This window comes from Pteropus vampyrus, unplaced genomic scaffold (genome assembly GCF_000151845.1).
Source record: "Pteropus vampyrus isolate Shadow unplaced genomic scaffold, Pvam_2.0 Scaffold19, whole genome shotgun sequence".
NCBI classification, from domain to species: domain Eukaryota; kingdom Metazoa; phylum Chordata; class Mammalia; order Chiroptera; family Pteropodidae; genus Pteropus; species Pteropus vampyrus.
In genome coordinates, this window is record NW_011888800.1 from 7014968 (window position 1) to 7027963 (window position 12996).

Consider the following 12996-nt stretch of genomic DNA (forward strand, 5'->3'; position numbering starts at 1 on the left):
TGCCAATAGGGCATTAAAATTCTATTGCGTCCTTTTGGGATTTATCAAGCCCACATCCAGACTGGAGGCGATGCTGCTGCAGTGATTTTTCACACTGTAGTTAAAAGAACATTGAATGACGACAAGCAAGAAACACTTGATGTATTCTTAGTGCTGCATTTTTGTTCAGGGAAGTCATTTATCTCTGTTTTCTAAGTCCCAAACTAAAAAGTTCAAATTACTTGTAGGAATATTTAATTGTTGGTCATGTACAGAAAGGTCAGATCAGAAAGGTCAGACCTGAGTAGGATGCAAGGGAATAGTGTAGACTGAAGCAAAAATCCCAAGAGTTTGGGAAAACAGTCGGTATGGTTTTATGAGCTCTCAATTAGAATAATATGGGATAAAGAACTTGATGGATTTGGGACAAGAACCCAGCATTTCCCAAGATTCTGGGCAAATTTTAGACAAAAAAATCTGAGTAATGGCACAGAGGGCTAGCAACAGGCTTGAACGACCCCGGGACTTTTTTAAACTCTATCTAGCAAAAGACAGAACTTCATGATAGGATCTGACTGCACACATGAAATTTAGATAGGCACTCCAGGCTAGATGAGGATGTGGAGAAAAATGGGTTCCAAGAATACAAGTGTTGCCCTAAGAAAATACTGTAATGAAACCCAAAGGTTCATTTAGTTCTGGGAGTCAAAGGACTTCTCAAATAGCATGGTACAATTGAACTTTCTAAAGCGAAGGAAATGTTTTACATCTGTGATGTTTGATATGATAGCTGCTGGGCACATGAGAATATTTACTGAATACTAGAAATACGGCAGGTGTAACTGATGAACTGAATTTTAAATTTTATTTAATTTTACTTAATTTAATTTTAAATTTAAATACACATGGCTAGTGGCTACCACATTGAGCGGTGCAGCAAAGGACCAACACAATCCCATTGTGTGTTTTTTTAAAAGTATAGTAACAAAACATATATAATAAAAGAATTCTTTTTTAAACATGAAGAATATAATGTTTACATTTTTCTTTGTAACTTGTATGTATATATGTTGTGTGGGGCATAAAGCTAAATCAATTCCAGGAATTCTACAGGAATTCATGCCCTTACCGGAGTAAGCCTAGATTAACCACATTCTGGGCTCAACCTGAAGTTGCATTTATCCAAGATGAACCAGAAACCTCCCTGGCCCGAAGTGACTTTCTAAGCTAAAGACAAAGTGAGACGCAGCAAATGCAGGGCTGAGCTGACTGTTCTTGGGCTTACCATCATCTTAATGTTAGACTAGATCTGGGCTCTGGAGTTTGGAAGGGCACAGCTCTTTTGGTGGAACTCACAATCAACTGGTGCAGACAAGGATGTTCCTAATCATAGACGGTCCTTAAGTTTTCCCTAAGTGCAATAAGTAATATAGTCCTGAAAAAGTCATATTATAGATTTCTAAACTAGACTCTAAACCTAGAAATCCAGACATATTCCAATTTATTCCTACCCTGACGCAAATAAGAAAAGAGATAACCTAATACCAAAACAAATTTATTGGTTATTACACAAATGAATGTGAGAAACTTGAAAGTATTCAATATAAAAAAAGGCTCAGTACAAACTACCTTCTTTTCACCCTAAGAAAGTATACCAAATCCAGGCAAATAGAGTAGAATCAAACTTCAAGTTTACATAATAGACACACTAAAAAGAAATCTTGCTATGTTAGAAAAATGGACAAAATCTAAAAGTAAATGGTCTAAAAAAATTAAAACTGGGATATTGATTCCTATAATAACATTAACGAATATTTGTCTATGAGACAGACAAAGCATTCAAAATCCAAAAATAAAGTTAATATTTTTTCAGCTTTATTGAGATATAATTGAAAAATTAAAGTTAGTATTTTAAAAATGAAAAGAGTACTAATAAAGTTTTCAAGTATCGATTATTTTTAAACTTATGGCAAAGAGTTTTACTAACCACCTTCAAACAAAAAAAGACAACAAAATTTTAAAAGTATAGATTCTTCCAGACATTAAGCCTCCAATTTTTTCCTTTTTCAAATCCTCTAAATCCAAATTATGAGAAATAATTCACTTTGGCTACTGGGAACATTTCTGCCCTGTGACATCATCAGAAAATTTATTTCTTCCATTATTTAACTTACTCATTTCCATCCTAATCAAACCCCAGGAATGTAGGAATAAGTAAGAGGATATAATTTTCCCCAAAGCCTATGACAAAGCTTAACTAAATTTACAACATGAGAAACTTAGGCACTGAGGAAAGCCCTGATGGCTGGTGAAATGAGCCACTTTAGTGGCCTCAAGAACAAATTATAGATCTCTTAAGGCAGATTTGAAGGATTTATCCAGGAATCAGTCTCCTCCAAGGGAGGAAGTGTAGAAAGCAGAGCTTTTCTAAAAGGATGAAAGGTGTCACTTGGAGACTCTCTGGTTTCCTGAGGAAGAGAAGGAGACACAGAAATATCTTGTTTGGTGCACTTTAAATCTTCCTTGTTTTCCTCCATCAGTAACTGTTCTATCTCCTCCTTCAAAGATAAACTTGTCTGAAACTCCTGTTTCGGTATCTTAAGGTGTTCTTTTTGATTTATTCTCTGATCCTCCGACCCCTGTGACTCAGGGCCAATCACTTTGTCACTGGTATCCTCATTGGCTTCTTCCTTTATGGTAGGTAAATGCGGAGGTTCTGTTGTAGTTTGTTTACTTTTAGCTTCTTTCAGTAAATTTACATATTTATGGGATATAAAACTTGGAGCTTTATCTAGCCTAGAATTTTCACAAAGTAAGAAACCTCTTACTTTTCCCTCTTTCCCTGCTGTCTCTGTCATTGATTTTTTTGGATGTAGCACTGTCCTTACTAGGAGTCCCTGTGCATTCATCCTGTATTCTTTTGCAGCTCTCTCTCTGCGCTGCTTCTGGAAGTCTTTGAGCTGAAGTAGTTCCTCTGGAAGCTCCATACATGTAGGCTAAGAAAAGAAAATAAACACAAGTCCACTGTAACTAAACTTCTGAATATGCTCCTTAAGATCACTTCTGCAGTACTTAACAGTACTTGGCAAGTGAGATTCTATTCAAATGTGTTCTTATAGTACCCTCTAGTGTCTTCAACTACAGTAGTAGTATTTTTCAAGTAAATATTTTGAATCCAGTTTTGTGTGTGTATTGTGTGTGTATCAAAATTATACAGTAAAAAGTAAGTCTCCTTTTTCAACTGTGATTACACAAATACTAACTAAAATAATGGATATATTAGGAAAATTTCCTCTTTGATAATGAGGCAAATAATTTTTCCCAGGTTATTTGCCTTTTGACTTTGTTCACAGTATTTTTGCTATACAAAAATTTTAAAGTCATATTTATTAATCTTTTAAGAGTTCTGAGTATTTCTGTGTTGCACAGAAAAACATCACCCCCATACAATTCAATAGCAAAAGAGAAAATGGTCCAATTAAAAATGAGCAAAGGACCTGAATAGACATTCGAATGGTCAATAGGTATATGAAAAGATACTCGACAACACTAAACATCAGGGAAATGCAAATCAAAACCACAATGAGATATCACCTCATAACTGTTAGGATGGCTATTATCAAAAAGACGAGATAATAAGTGTTGGCAAGAACATGAAGAAAAGAGAACTCTTATACAGTGTTGGTGAGAATATGAATTGGTACAACCGTTATGGAAGACAGTATGGCAGTCTCTCAAAAATATTAAAAATAGGGCTACCAGATATGGACGTCTAGTAATACCGCATCTTGGTATATATCTGAGGGAAATAAATCACTGTCTTACAGAGATATCAGCACTCCCATTTACAGTGCATTATTCACGATAGCCAATATATGGAAACAACTCAAGTGTCTATTAATGGATGAATGGATTAAGAAGGTGTAGGAAAGACAAATAGACCAATGGAACATAAAAATAAAGAAGATTCCATTTTTTGCAAAAAAAAAGTGTGGTGTGTGTATATACAGCCATAAAGAAATGAAATCCTGCCATTTGTGACAACGTGGATGAACTTAGAGGATATTATGCTAAGTGAAATAAGCCAGAGAGAGAAAAACAAATACCGGATAATATCGCTTACATGTGGAATCTAAAAAAAAAAATGATTTTATAGAAATAGAAAATAGAATGATGGTTGTCAGGGTTTGGAGAAAGGGGGAAATGGGAGGATGTAAGTCAATGGTACAAACTTTCAGGATAAGTTCTGAGGATACAATGTACAGCATAGTTACTATATTAATAATTTGGTATTATATACTTGAAAGTTGCTGAGAGTAGATCTTAAGCATTCTCACCACACACACAAAAAAGTTAACTATGTGAGGGGAAGGATGTGTTAATTATCTTGATCTTGGTAATCATTCTACAAATGTATATGTATAGCAAATCATCAAGATGTACACTTTAAATGCATACAATTAATTTTGTTAATTATTTTTCAATAAAGTTGGGGAGAGAGGAAAGCATTCCCTACTGTGAGATCATTTTAATTGTTTTTTTCCAATAATTTTATAATTTCGATTTTTTACATAAATACTTGATTCGTGGAGTTGGTTTTGGTGTAATGAAAGAGACAGCAATCTGACTCTGATTCTCTTCCCCCACAATAGTCAATTGCCTAAGGCTGTTTACTGAATTATTATCTTTTTCTCATTGATAGGAAATTCTACCTTTATCAAAACCATACTGGTAGATATATATTGGATCTGTTTCTGGGTTCTCTACTCTGTTCCATTGATCTGCCTACACTGTACCAGTTGCAAACTGTTTTATTTAGTGTAGACTTATAATATGTTTTGATATCTGACAGGACTTATTTATGCTTATTGATCTCTATAACCTCTACAATCAAAGTTTCCCAAAATAATGCTGGTGTTAACATTTTTCTTGAAATAGAGTTAAATTCAAAAGTTGATTTAGGAATAATTAATAGCTAAAAATAGTGTTCCTATTCAAGTTCTCTTTTATGTCATTCAGTAATATTTTAATGTTTTCATCTCTAATTAGACTTATTTCTAGGTAATCTATCTTTTCGTTAGACTTATTTCTAGGTAATCTATCTTTTTGTTACAGTTATAAATTGATGTTTTCTTCCATTATATTTTCTAATTCTGTATATGGATATATGAAAGTTATTAATTTTTATGTTATATTTGTACCCACTTTACTAAAGTGTCTTTTTGTTTGTGGTTGTCTTTTGCAGTTGATTCTCTTCAGTTTTCAGCTATATCACAGGAATGTCATAATTCTAATTCCTCCTGTTCAGTTTTTATAGTTCATCTTTTAAAAAATTACATTGCCTAATAGCTTCAAAAATATTAAAGTAGTGGTGATAGTCACCATTTAAAATTTTTTCTTGATATTAAATCAAGAATGTTTTTAGTGTTCTCAGTTAAACATTACATAGTCTTGAGATCTATATATCTTTTATCATGTTAAAGTATCCATTCCAACTTTAATCAGTACTGTATGTGGAATAATATAATTTTCTAGAACTAAATAATGAGAGCAAAAAAGTTATAAAGTTGTCCTTGGTTTTACAATGATAAATGAAAAACATTAAAATTCTTCAATGGAACAAGATATGCAAGGATTTTTATGTTGTTCTTTTTTTGTTAAACAGTGAGAGCAAAATACGAAAAAGTTATAATTTTTTTCAGCATTTCTGAGATAATCATAATACTTTCTTGGCTCTAGTAAAATGGAGAATTTTCTGACATTGAACCATGTTCATAATTAGAATCTAGTGAAACATTAAAAGTATAATATATGTAAGTGGGGTTTGTACCCAAAATGCAAATATTTTATTTAGGATTCTGCATCAGTATTTCTAAGTGAGAATGGTTTATACCAGCAGCCTACAAATTTTTTATGTAAGGAGCCAAATAGTAAGTATTTTAGGCTTTGTGAGCCGCAAACTATCTCTGTTGTATACTTTTTCTTTTATCCTTTTACAATCCTTTAAAAACCATAAAAACTGTTCTGAGCTTATGAGCTGTACAAAAATAAGTCATGGGGCAGATTTGGCCTTTGGGCAATAGTTTCCCAACTTGTGAGTATAGTTTTCTTATATTGTTGGCTTCATAAAAGTAACTGATGAAATCTTAAATTTATCCATTCTTTGACAGAAATATTTATTGGAAACATAATTTAATGTTATGAAAAAGTGCTCAAGGAAATTATAAGCCCGAATTATAGCCCCTTCAGAAATATTTATCATCAAGTCTGCCTCATGTAATTTCCTGCAGCTGTGAAGAGTAGGTATCACTGTGACCTCGATGAGGAATAAGGCAGAAGTGGAAGTCCTCAAAATGCAGCCACAGAGAGCTGCACCTACCTCCGTGCCTCCCAGCCGGTCTGCAGAGCCTTCTCGGTAAGTGTTTAGGTACCCATCCACCAGAGTGGTTAGGTCAGACATCATCTCATCCAGGAGTACCAAGCGAAGGGGTAGCAGGTAGGTGGCTTCCAGGGCTAAAATTTTCAGTAAGGAGGGTGAAAGAGGTCGTGTGAACCACACTTCTGGATTTTCCTAGAGACACCAAAATAATTTTCTCTGAATAGTAAGCAAAATCTTAAAGATAATAACTGTTTATTTAAGTGTTGCTTAACTTAAAACACTATTACTATCATTTTCTTCAATTATTATCTTTGCTTTCATTCTATGGCTAGCCTTCTGAGAACACACACACACACTTTGTGTATACAGTATGTGGGAGTGGGGAGATTCAGGGGAGACGGGGAGAGGGGAAGTGAAAGACAAAAAGAGAGACAGAGACAGGGAGACATTAGGACTTCTCATTTAAAACAAGAGGCAGCAAACTTGCTTATATGACCAAAACTGTCGCCATGTGGTCATAACCCAAGTTTGCATGTAAGACTATCAGGAGCCAAAGAAAATCTACCTTACTTTGGGAGAAATAATTAGGATAATTTTTGTTCCATCACCTTAGTCAAAATTCTCAATATAATCCCTTCTTGTACCAACTTAAAAATTTACTTCAGAATGCTTTATAATTGATATACAACAAATCTGGATCTTGGCTCTTATCAACTTGAGACCACAAACAAACTGTTCCCATTCGGCACAACTAAGATTTTAGCAATGCTCAATTGCTTATATGACAGCTATCATTTCTCGTTCTTTAATACTCACCTGAATCAGTTTTTGTCTCTCTTCCAGAAAGAAGAGATATTTGGGGGCTACTTTAAGGTGTCTTATTAAACTCTCCTGTAAAGTACTGATGCAATTTGGAAGAAAGCCACCTGTTTCCATGGAAAATTGAAGGACGTCTGCCACCTGTGGCAGTAAAAAAAGACAAACAGACAAGTCTGTAGAATACATACAGTGATCTACGTCCTGGCAGAAATAGTATAAATATAGTCAGAGAAATGTCTTTAAATACATTTTCCCTAAGAACCCACATGATAGGCAATGTCATCAGAAAATTTAAAGTTTTTCAGTCAACTTTGAAAAATTAGGGAGAAAAACGAAAAAGTATCACCCAACTTTAATGTGTCCTTGTCTATTTTTTTTCCATTTCTTTTATTTGCCTGCCTTATGGTCATTTACTACATTTTGGTGCCTTTGGGGAACGGGGAAAGAAAGATAAAATTCAAGAATTATTTTATTACTTATTAGCAACTCTGGTAAAATTTTGGTAAGGAAAGCTAATAAAATTAAGAATTGAAATAATTCTTTATCTGTGTGTGGTAGGGTAAATAATGGCCCTTAAAGATATCTACGTCTTATTTCTAGAAACTATGAATGTTATTTTATATGGCAAAATGGACTTTGCAATTATGATTAAGTTAAGGGTCTTGAGATGAGAGTATCTTGAACTATCCAAGCGTGCCTTAAATGTAATCACAAGTGTTTTTATCAGAGGTAAACAAAGGGAGCTTTCACTACAGTCAGAAGAGAGGGTGATATGACGATGGCAGCAGAGACTAGAGTGACGCATTTTGAAGATGGAGGAGTACAAGTACAAGCCAAAGAATACAGGTAAGAGCTGAAAATGCCAGGATAACAGACTCTCCAGAAGAAACCAGACCTGATAGCACCTTGACTTTAGCCCAGTAAAAACAATTTCAGACTTCTGATCTCCAGAACTGTTAAGAGAATAATTTATGTTGATTTAAGCTACTAAATTTGTGGTGATTTGTTACAACAGCAACAGGAAATGAATACACCATGTTAAAAGAAAACAAACAGGAAAAACTCAATTTCTGCTTCTTGCAATATGAAAATCTGAAAAGAAAAACATGAAAAGATATGCCAATATCTTCATTACACAATACATATGGTGTCTAATCAAAAAGCCTTATGGCCCCGAGGGAACAATGAGCAATTCTCTTACATTTTGGAGTAAGCACAGAAGCAATCTCTGAGAGATCCTGAAAGAAGGCCCAAAGGAACATGTAAACACGAGGAGTGGCATAAATTTATTATGAGCGGATACATAAAGAGCAAACTTGAACCACATATAACATAAAATTGGCCATCGTTTTAGTTTAACCCCTCTCCAAAGGCTCAAGGCTTATATATTCAAGATCTCCCTTTCACTGACATAAACCTAGAAGAATCTTAAAAAAACATAATGAAAACTGTAGTTTTACTGCTCTCACAGCCAAATCAGCTCCAAGTGCTAGCATAGTCTAGAAATTCCTCATTTCTCTAGGGTCCTCTAGAGCAGAGAAAAGTCATATATCTTCAGGCTATTCTGGGCCATAAGAAGCTTTTAGTACATATGTGGGACAACCTGTATCCCTGAGCTAGATGCCACCTAGCCACTAACCTTAACTGATAATATATGTGGTAAAGGCAGAGATGTGATTGCTCACTTCATACCAAGCGTCCCATGTCAGACTTCTGAAAAATCCTCAAATCGTTTGTTTCTAAATGTTACAGAGTATGGAGCTTGCTCCTTATTTGACAAATTCTGGAGCAAAATGAAGGGGAAAAATCCTAAATACTTTTAAGTAATTTTTCTGAAGTGCTTTTATAGTTCATCAAATATTCTTTTTTAAAAAATTTATTCATTTAAATTAGTTTCAAGTATACAGTACATTGGTTAAAAATATGGAATGCAAAAATATATATATATGGAACACTTCACGAATTTGCATGTCATCCTTACGCAGGGGTCATGCTAATCTTCTCTGTATCATTCAAATTTTAGTATATGTGCTGCCAAAGCGAGCACCAAAAGTTCTTGCATATTGTACAAATACCTTACAGAAGTGGGCAGAAATGGGCACACACACAATAAGATGTTCAACCACTCATCGGACAAGGCCTGTGTTCTATAAGAACTATGCATGCCAGATTGAATTCAGTGTTTCCCTGCATGTACCTGTGTGTCGAAAACATTATTCAGTAGAATTCCATACTGATGAGAGAGGCAATCAGAAAGCCAACGACAATCATGGATAACCTAAGGAATCAGAGGATAGAGACAGTAATTAGAACCTGGCTGCTGGTTTACTAGCAGAGGAATCTGTTCACATACTTACCTTCAAAATTCTTTTGTCTTCTAATACCATCTGAAGTCCATTGTTGAAAGCACGACTTCCCAGAAGGAAAATATCGAATAAGTAAACTCGGCTATTTGTAGCCACCTACAATAGACCATCCAGACATACATGTTAGGATAAGGAAGAACTAGGGGAGGGGCTCTGAGGATCAAGAAAGGCATGTGATAAAATATTTAACATCCTCACTTTTAAAGTGAATAATAAGTATTCAATGAAAGTTTGGAAAATAATTCTCTGCTAGACTACAAGCTCTATGAGAAAAGAGATTATGTCGGATTCACCACTACACATGCAACAACTAGAACAGAGCCAGGCACGTGAATGGCCATTATACATTTCTTCAGCGAATCAATGCATGTCATACAATACTCCCCTCCATTTTTTTGTATGCAAATAAATATACATGGCTCTAATAATATGCACTCAAATCAATATCCTGCTTTCCCCATTCATAAACTTTCAAACGTTTTTCCATATAGTGCTTATCATCAATTTTTGGCAGCCACATTAACAGTTATCAGATGTACTGTAACATCTGTTATTAACTATGTAAGTGGTTTTTGATTTTTCGCCATTATAAATGATACCAAGATGAATAAATGAATAGGTTCTCACATGTTTTTTCTTCATATTGTGAATTAATTAGGATAGATTCCTAGATGTGGCCCTGAGAAGTAGGCCAAAGGATATAAAAAAACTTTGACTCTCAACAAATATTTGTTACCTTCATCTTAAGACATATCATTACATCTGAAAATATCTTCATTAATTAGCTATTCATTAACTATTCATTAATTATTCACTTTAATAATTTCAAATTAAAGAAAAGCAGTGGGAAATACTGACAGAATGGAAACAGAGTATGAAAAACAAAACAGAATAAACAAAGAAACAAAAAAATAAAGGTTAAGGAATTAAATGTGCCGATATTAATAAAAGTAAGGAGCTGGGAATGGGGTGTGGGTGGGCTGGAGGAGAAGTAAGCCTCCAAGTTATCTCCATCAATTCCCCACTATTCCTACAGAGGACAGAAGATGTATTCTCTGGATAAATCTAACCAGAGAGGCTCTAGGGCTGGGAATGTAAGACATAGAGGAGGCCTTGGTGGTGGACTGAAAAATGAAAGTTTGTACACTGAATAGTGAGCCTCTGTATCTCTTCCCCTACAGCTTTGAGTCCTGAAAACTTTAGCCTGTATTGGAACAGGAGGATATAGGGCTCCAGGGAAGATGGATTCAGGAGAAAAATGCAGCACAGTTAGCAGGATAGTGGTAAGCACGTGGAAAAACTATACTGAGGGGAAGATATGGGAAAGCTTAGTCACAGGTGCAAAGAAAACAAGACTACTAAGATGAGGCAATTATCAATTGTATGAAAAACAAAAAAGGTATGCAAGAAAAGAAACAATCTTACTTGGTACGGCAGCGAGCAATAGTTAACACAGTCATAATCACATATAGCCTGATTCCTGTCTTAACTCAAATTGGTATATAACTAAATTAGGAGTATCCCGGGAGGTGTGGGTACTATAAGGGAGCAAAATATTTGTTTACCACAATAAAAGTTAGTAATTTGTAAAACTGATTAATAGAGAGTAATAAGCATGTTGTTAGAAAAAGAGAAATAATAAAAATATTTCAACATGTTAAAAGTAGTTGCCTCTGTACTTTTTTGTGTCTGGTGCCCGTTTTTGTGGCTGCTGCCCAGGGGATGTCCCTTGATCACCTGGATCTGGTGGCTGGGGGTGGGAGACTTACATTCCTGGGTCCCCATGGGACTCTGGCAATCTGAGAGACAATTCTTGGCAAGTACCACCCCCAGGGTACTATACAGACAGCAAACTGGGGAACACTCCCCAGTCTTTCTGTTTAGGAGGCCTCTTTGCTTGTCTTGGAGCTTCAGCCTGAGGGGCAGGCTTCAGGCTTAGCACACATTTAGTGGCCTGCAGAGCTACTCTCAAGAAACGTAAGCTGTGGACTCTATCTTGGTGCTCTCTCTCTACCTTGCTCAAGCTTGTCAGTATCACCCAGAAAAGAGCTTATACATTCATCTGGAGCCCCAATTTTTTTGACTCCCATTCAGGGGACACCTTCAGACTGCCGGCCGTGGTGGCCAGCAAGGCTTACACTTACAGTCCCACAGGACTATATATATTTGCATACTTTTAAAAGTTTGTCTGAGGGTCTGGCTTCTAAGCAGCCTGAATCTAGGTGCTGAGATCCTCCCCTCTGGGATGATGACAGGTCTTGGAACATACAGAACTACTGGAAGCTATTAAAAATACAATAGGCTGCTTGGACAAGCACAGAGGTTTGAGAGACAAACAGGAGTTGAGGCAGGCTTGAATGACAAGGTTCATCTCCTGCACAAGACCACTCTGTCAAGGCTGTGAGAGGCTGCTGTTTCATCTACTGTATAGAAACCAACAGAGAGAGTCAAGCAAAATGAAGAAACAAAGGAATATGTTCCAAACAAAAGAACAAGATAAAATCTTAGGAAAAAATTTTAATGAAACAGAGATAAGTAATTTACTTGATAAAGAGTTCAAAGTAATGGTCATAAAGATGCTCGCTTTACTGGGAAAAGAATGGGTAAACATAGTGAGAACTTTAACAGCGAGATGGAAAATATAAGAAAGTACCAAATAGAAGTCACAGAGCTGAAGAATACAATGGTTAAAAAAAACACACTAGAGGGGATTCAACATCAGATGAGACAAAGCAGAAGAAAGGATCAGTCAATTTGAAGACAAAGCAGTGGAACTCAACCAATCAGAGCAGCAAAAAGATAAAAGAATGAAAAAAATGGTTTCATGAGACAATATCAAACAGATTCACATTTGCAACAAAAGGCTCCCAGAAAAGAATAAAATAAAAAATGTAAATAAAATAATATTTATCAAAGTGCTTTGTAAACTGTAAAGTACTATACAAATGTACTCTGTTTTAATAATCCTGTTATTACATTCTTCTTTTTTTTTTAAACACCTACAGCACCTGGTATTCCTAGGCGGTCTCCCATCCAAGTGTTATTACATTCTTAAAAAAAAAAAAAAAAAAAGGCAGCATCTCTGAAGTGGCAGGTAGAGTGGGGATTTTTCTTTCCTCATAAGCCTTTTAGTGTTATTTGATTTTTTTTTTTGTTTTTTTGCTTTTAATACATAGGGTATATGATACTTTGATTTAAATAATTAAACACGCAAGCCCAAGGACCTGGTTGGAGAAAATTAATTTGCCCATTAATTCACTTCCAGTCATAAAGAGGACAATTTAACCAATTGGATGTCCCCTCTGGTACCTAGACAAAGGGAACAAATTAAGAAATAACCTGCAGTTGCCCAGGCCCATATTACCAGGAAGTCCACTTTTTTGGTAGAGAGAGGTTTTGGTTTGGTTTCTTTCCACTACCACCCCCAGTTTTACTGAGATAAAATTAATATAT

General features: G+C 35.3%; 1 protein-coding gene and 1 non-coding gene across 9 annotated transcripts in view; both read right to left on the bottom strand.

Annotated features, from left to right (window-relative positions):
• Positions 1-1583: 1583 nt before the first annotated feature.
• Positions 1584-12996, bottom strand: part of EXD1 (exonuclease 3'-5' domain containing 1) — a 27585-nt gene continuing 16172 nt past the window's right edge. For all 8 annotated transcript variants that reach the window (XM_011354938.2, XM_011354937.2, XM_011354936.2 and 5 more), the window contains 5 exons: positions 9535-9639; positions 9375-9455; positions 7175-7318; positions 6359-6550; positions 1584-2975 (listed from right to left, as the gene is read on the bottom strand). In XM_011354938.2, the coding sequence (XP_011353240.1) occupies positions 2334-2975; positions 6359-6550; positions 7175-7318; positions 9375-9455; positions 9535-9639 (1164 nt within the window). In that variant the 3' untranslated portion in view covers positions 1584-2333. The remainder of the gene's footprint in view (positions 2976-6358; positions 6551-7174; positions 7319-9374; positions 9456-9534; positions 9640-12996) is intronic.
• LOC111736428 lies at positions 9118-9224 on the bottom strand. Its single transcript, XR_002779178.1, has one exon. It is a non-coding gene; the product is annotated as a U6 spliceosomal RNA (small nuclear RNA).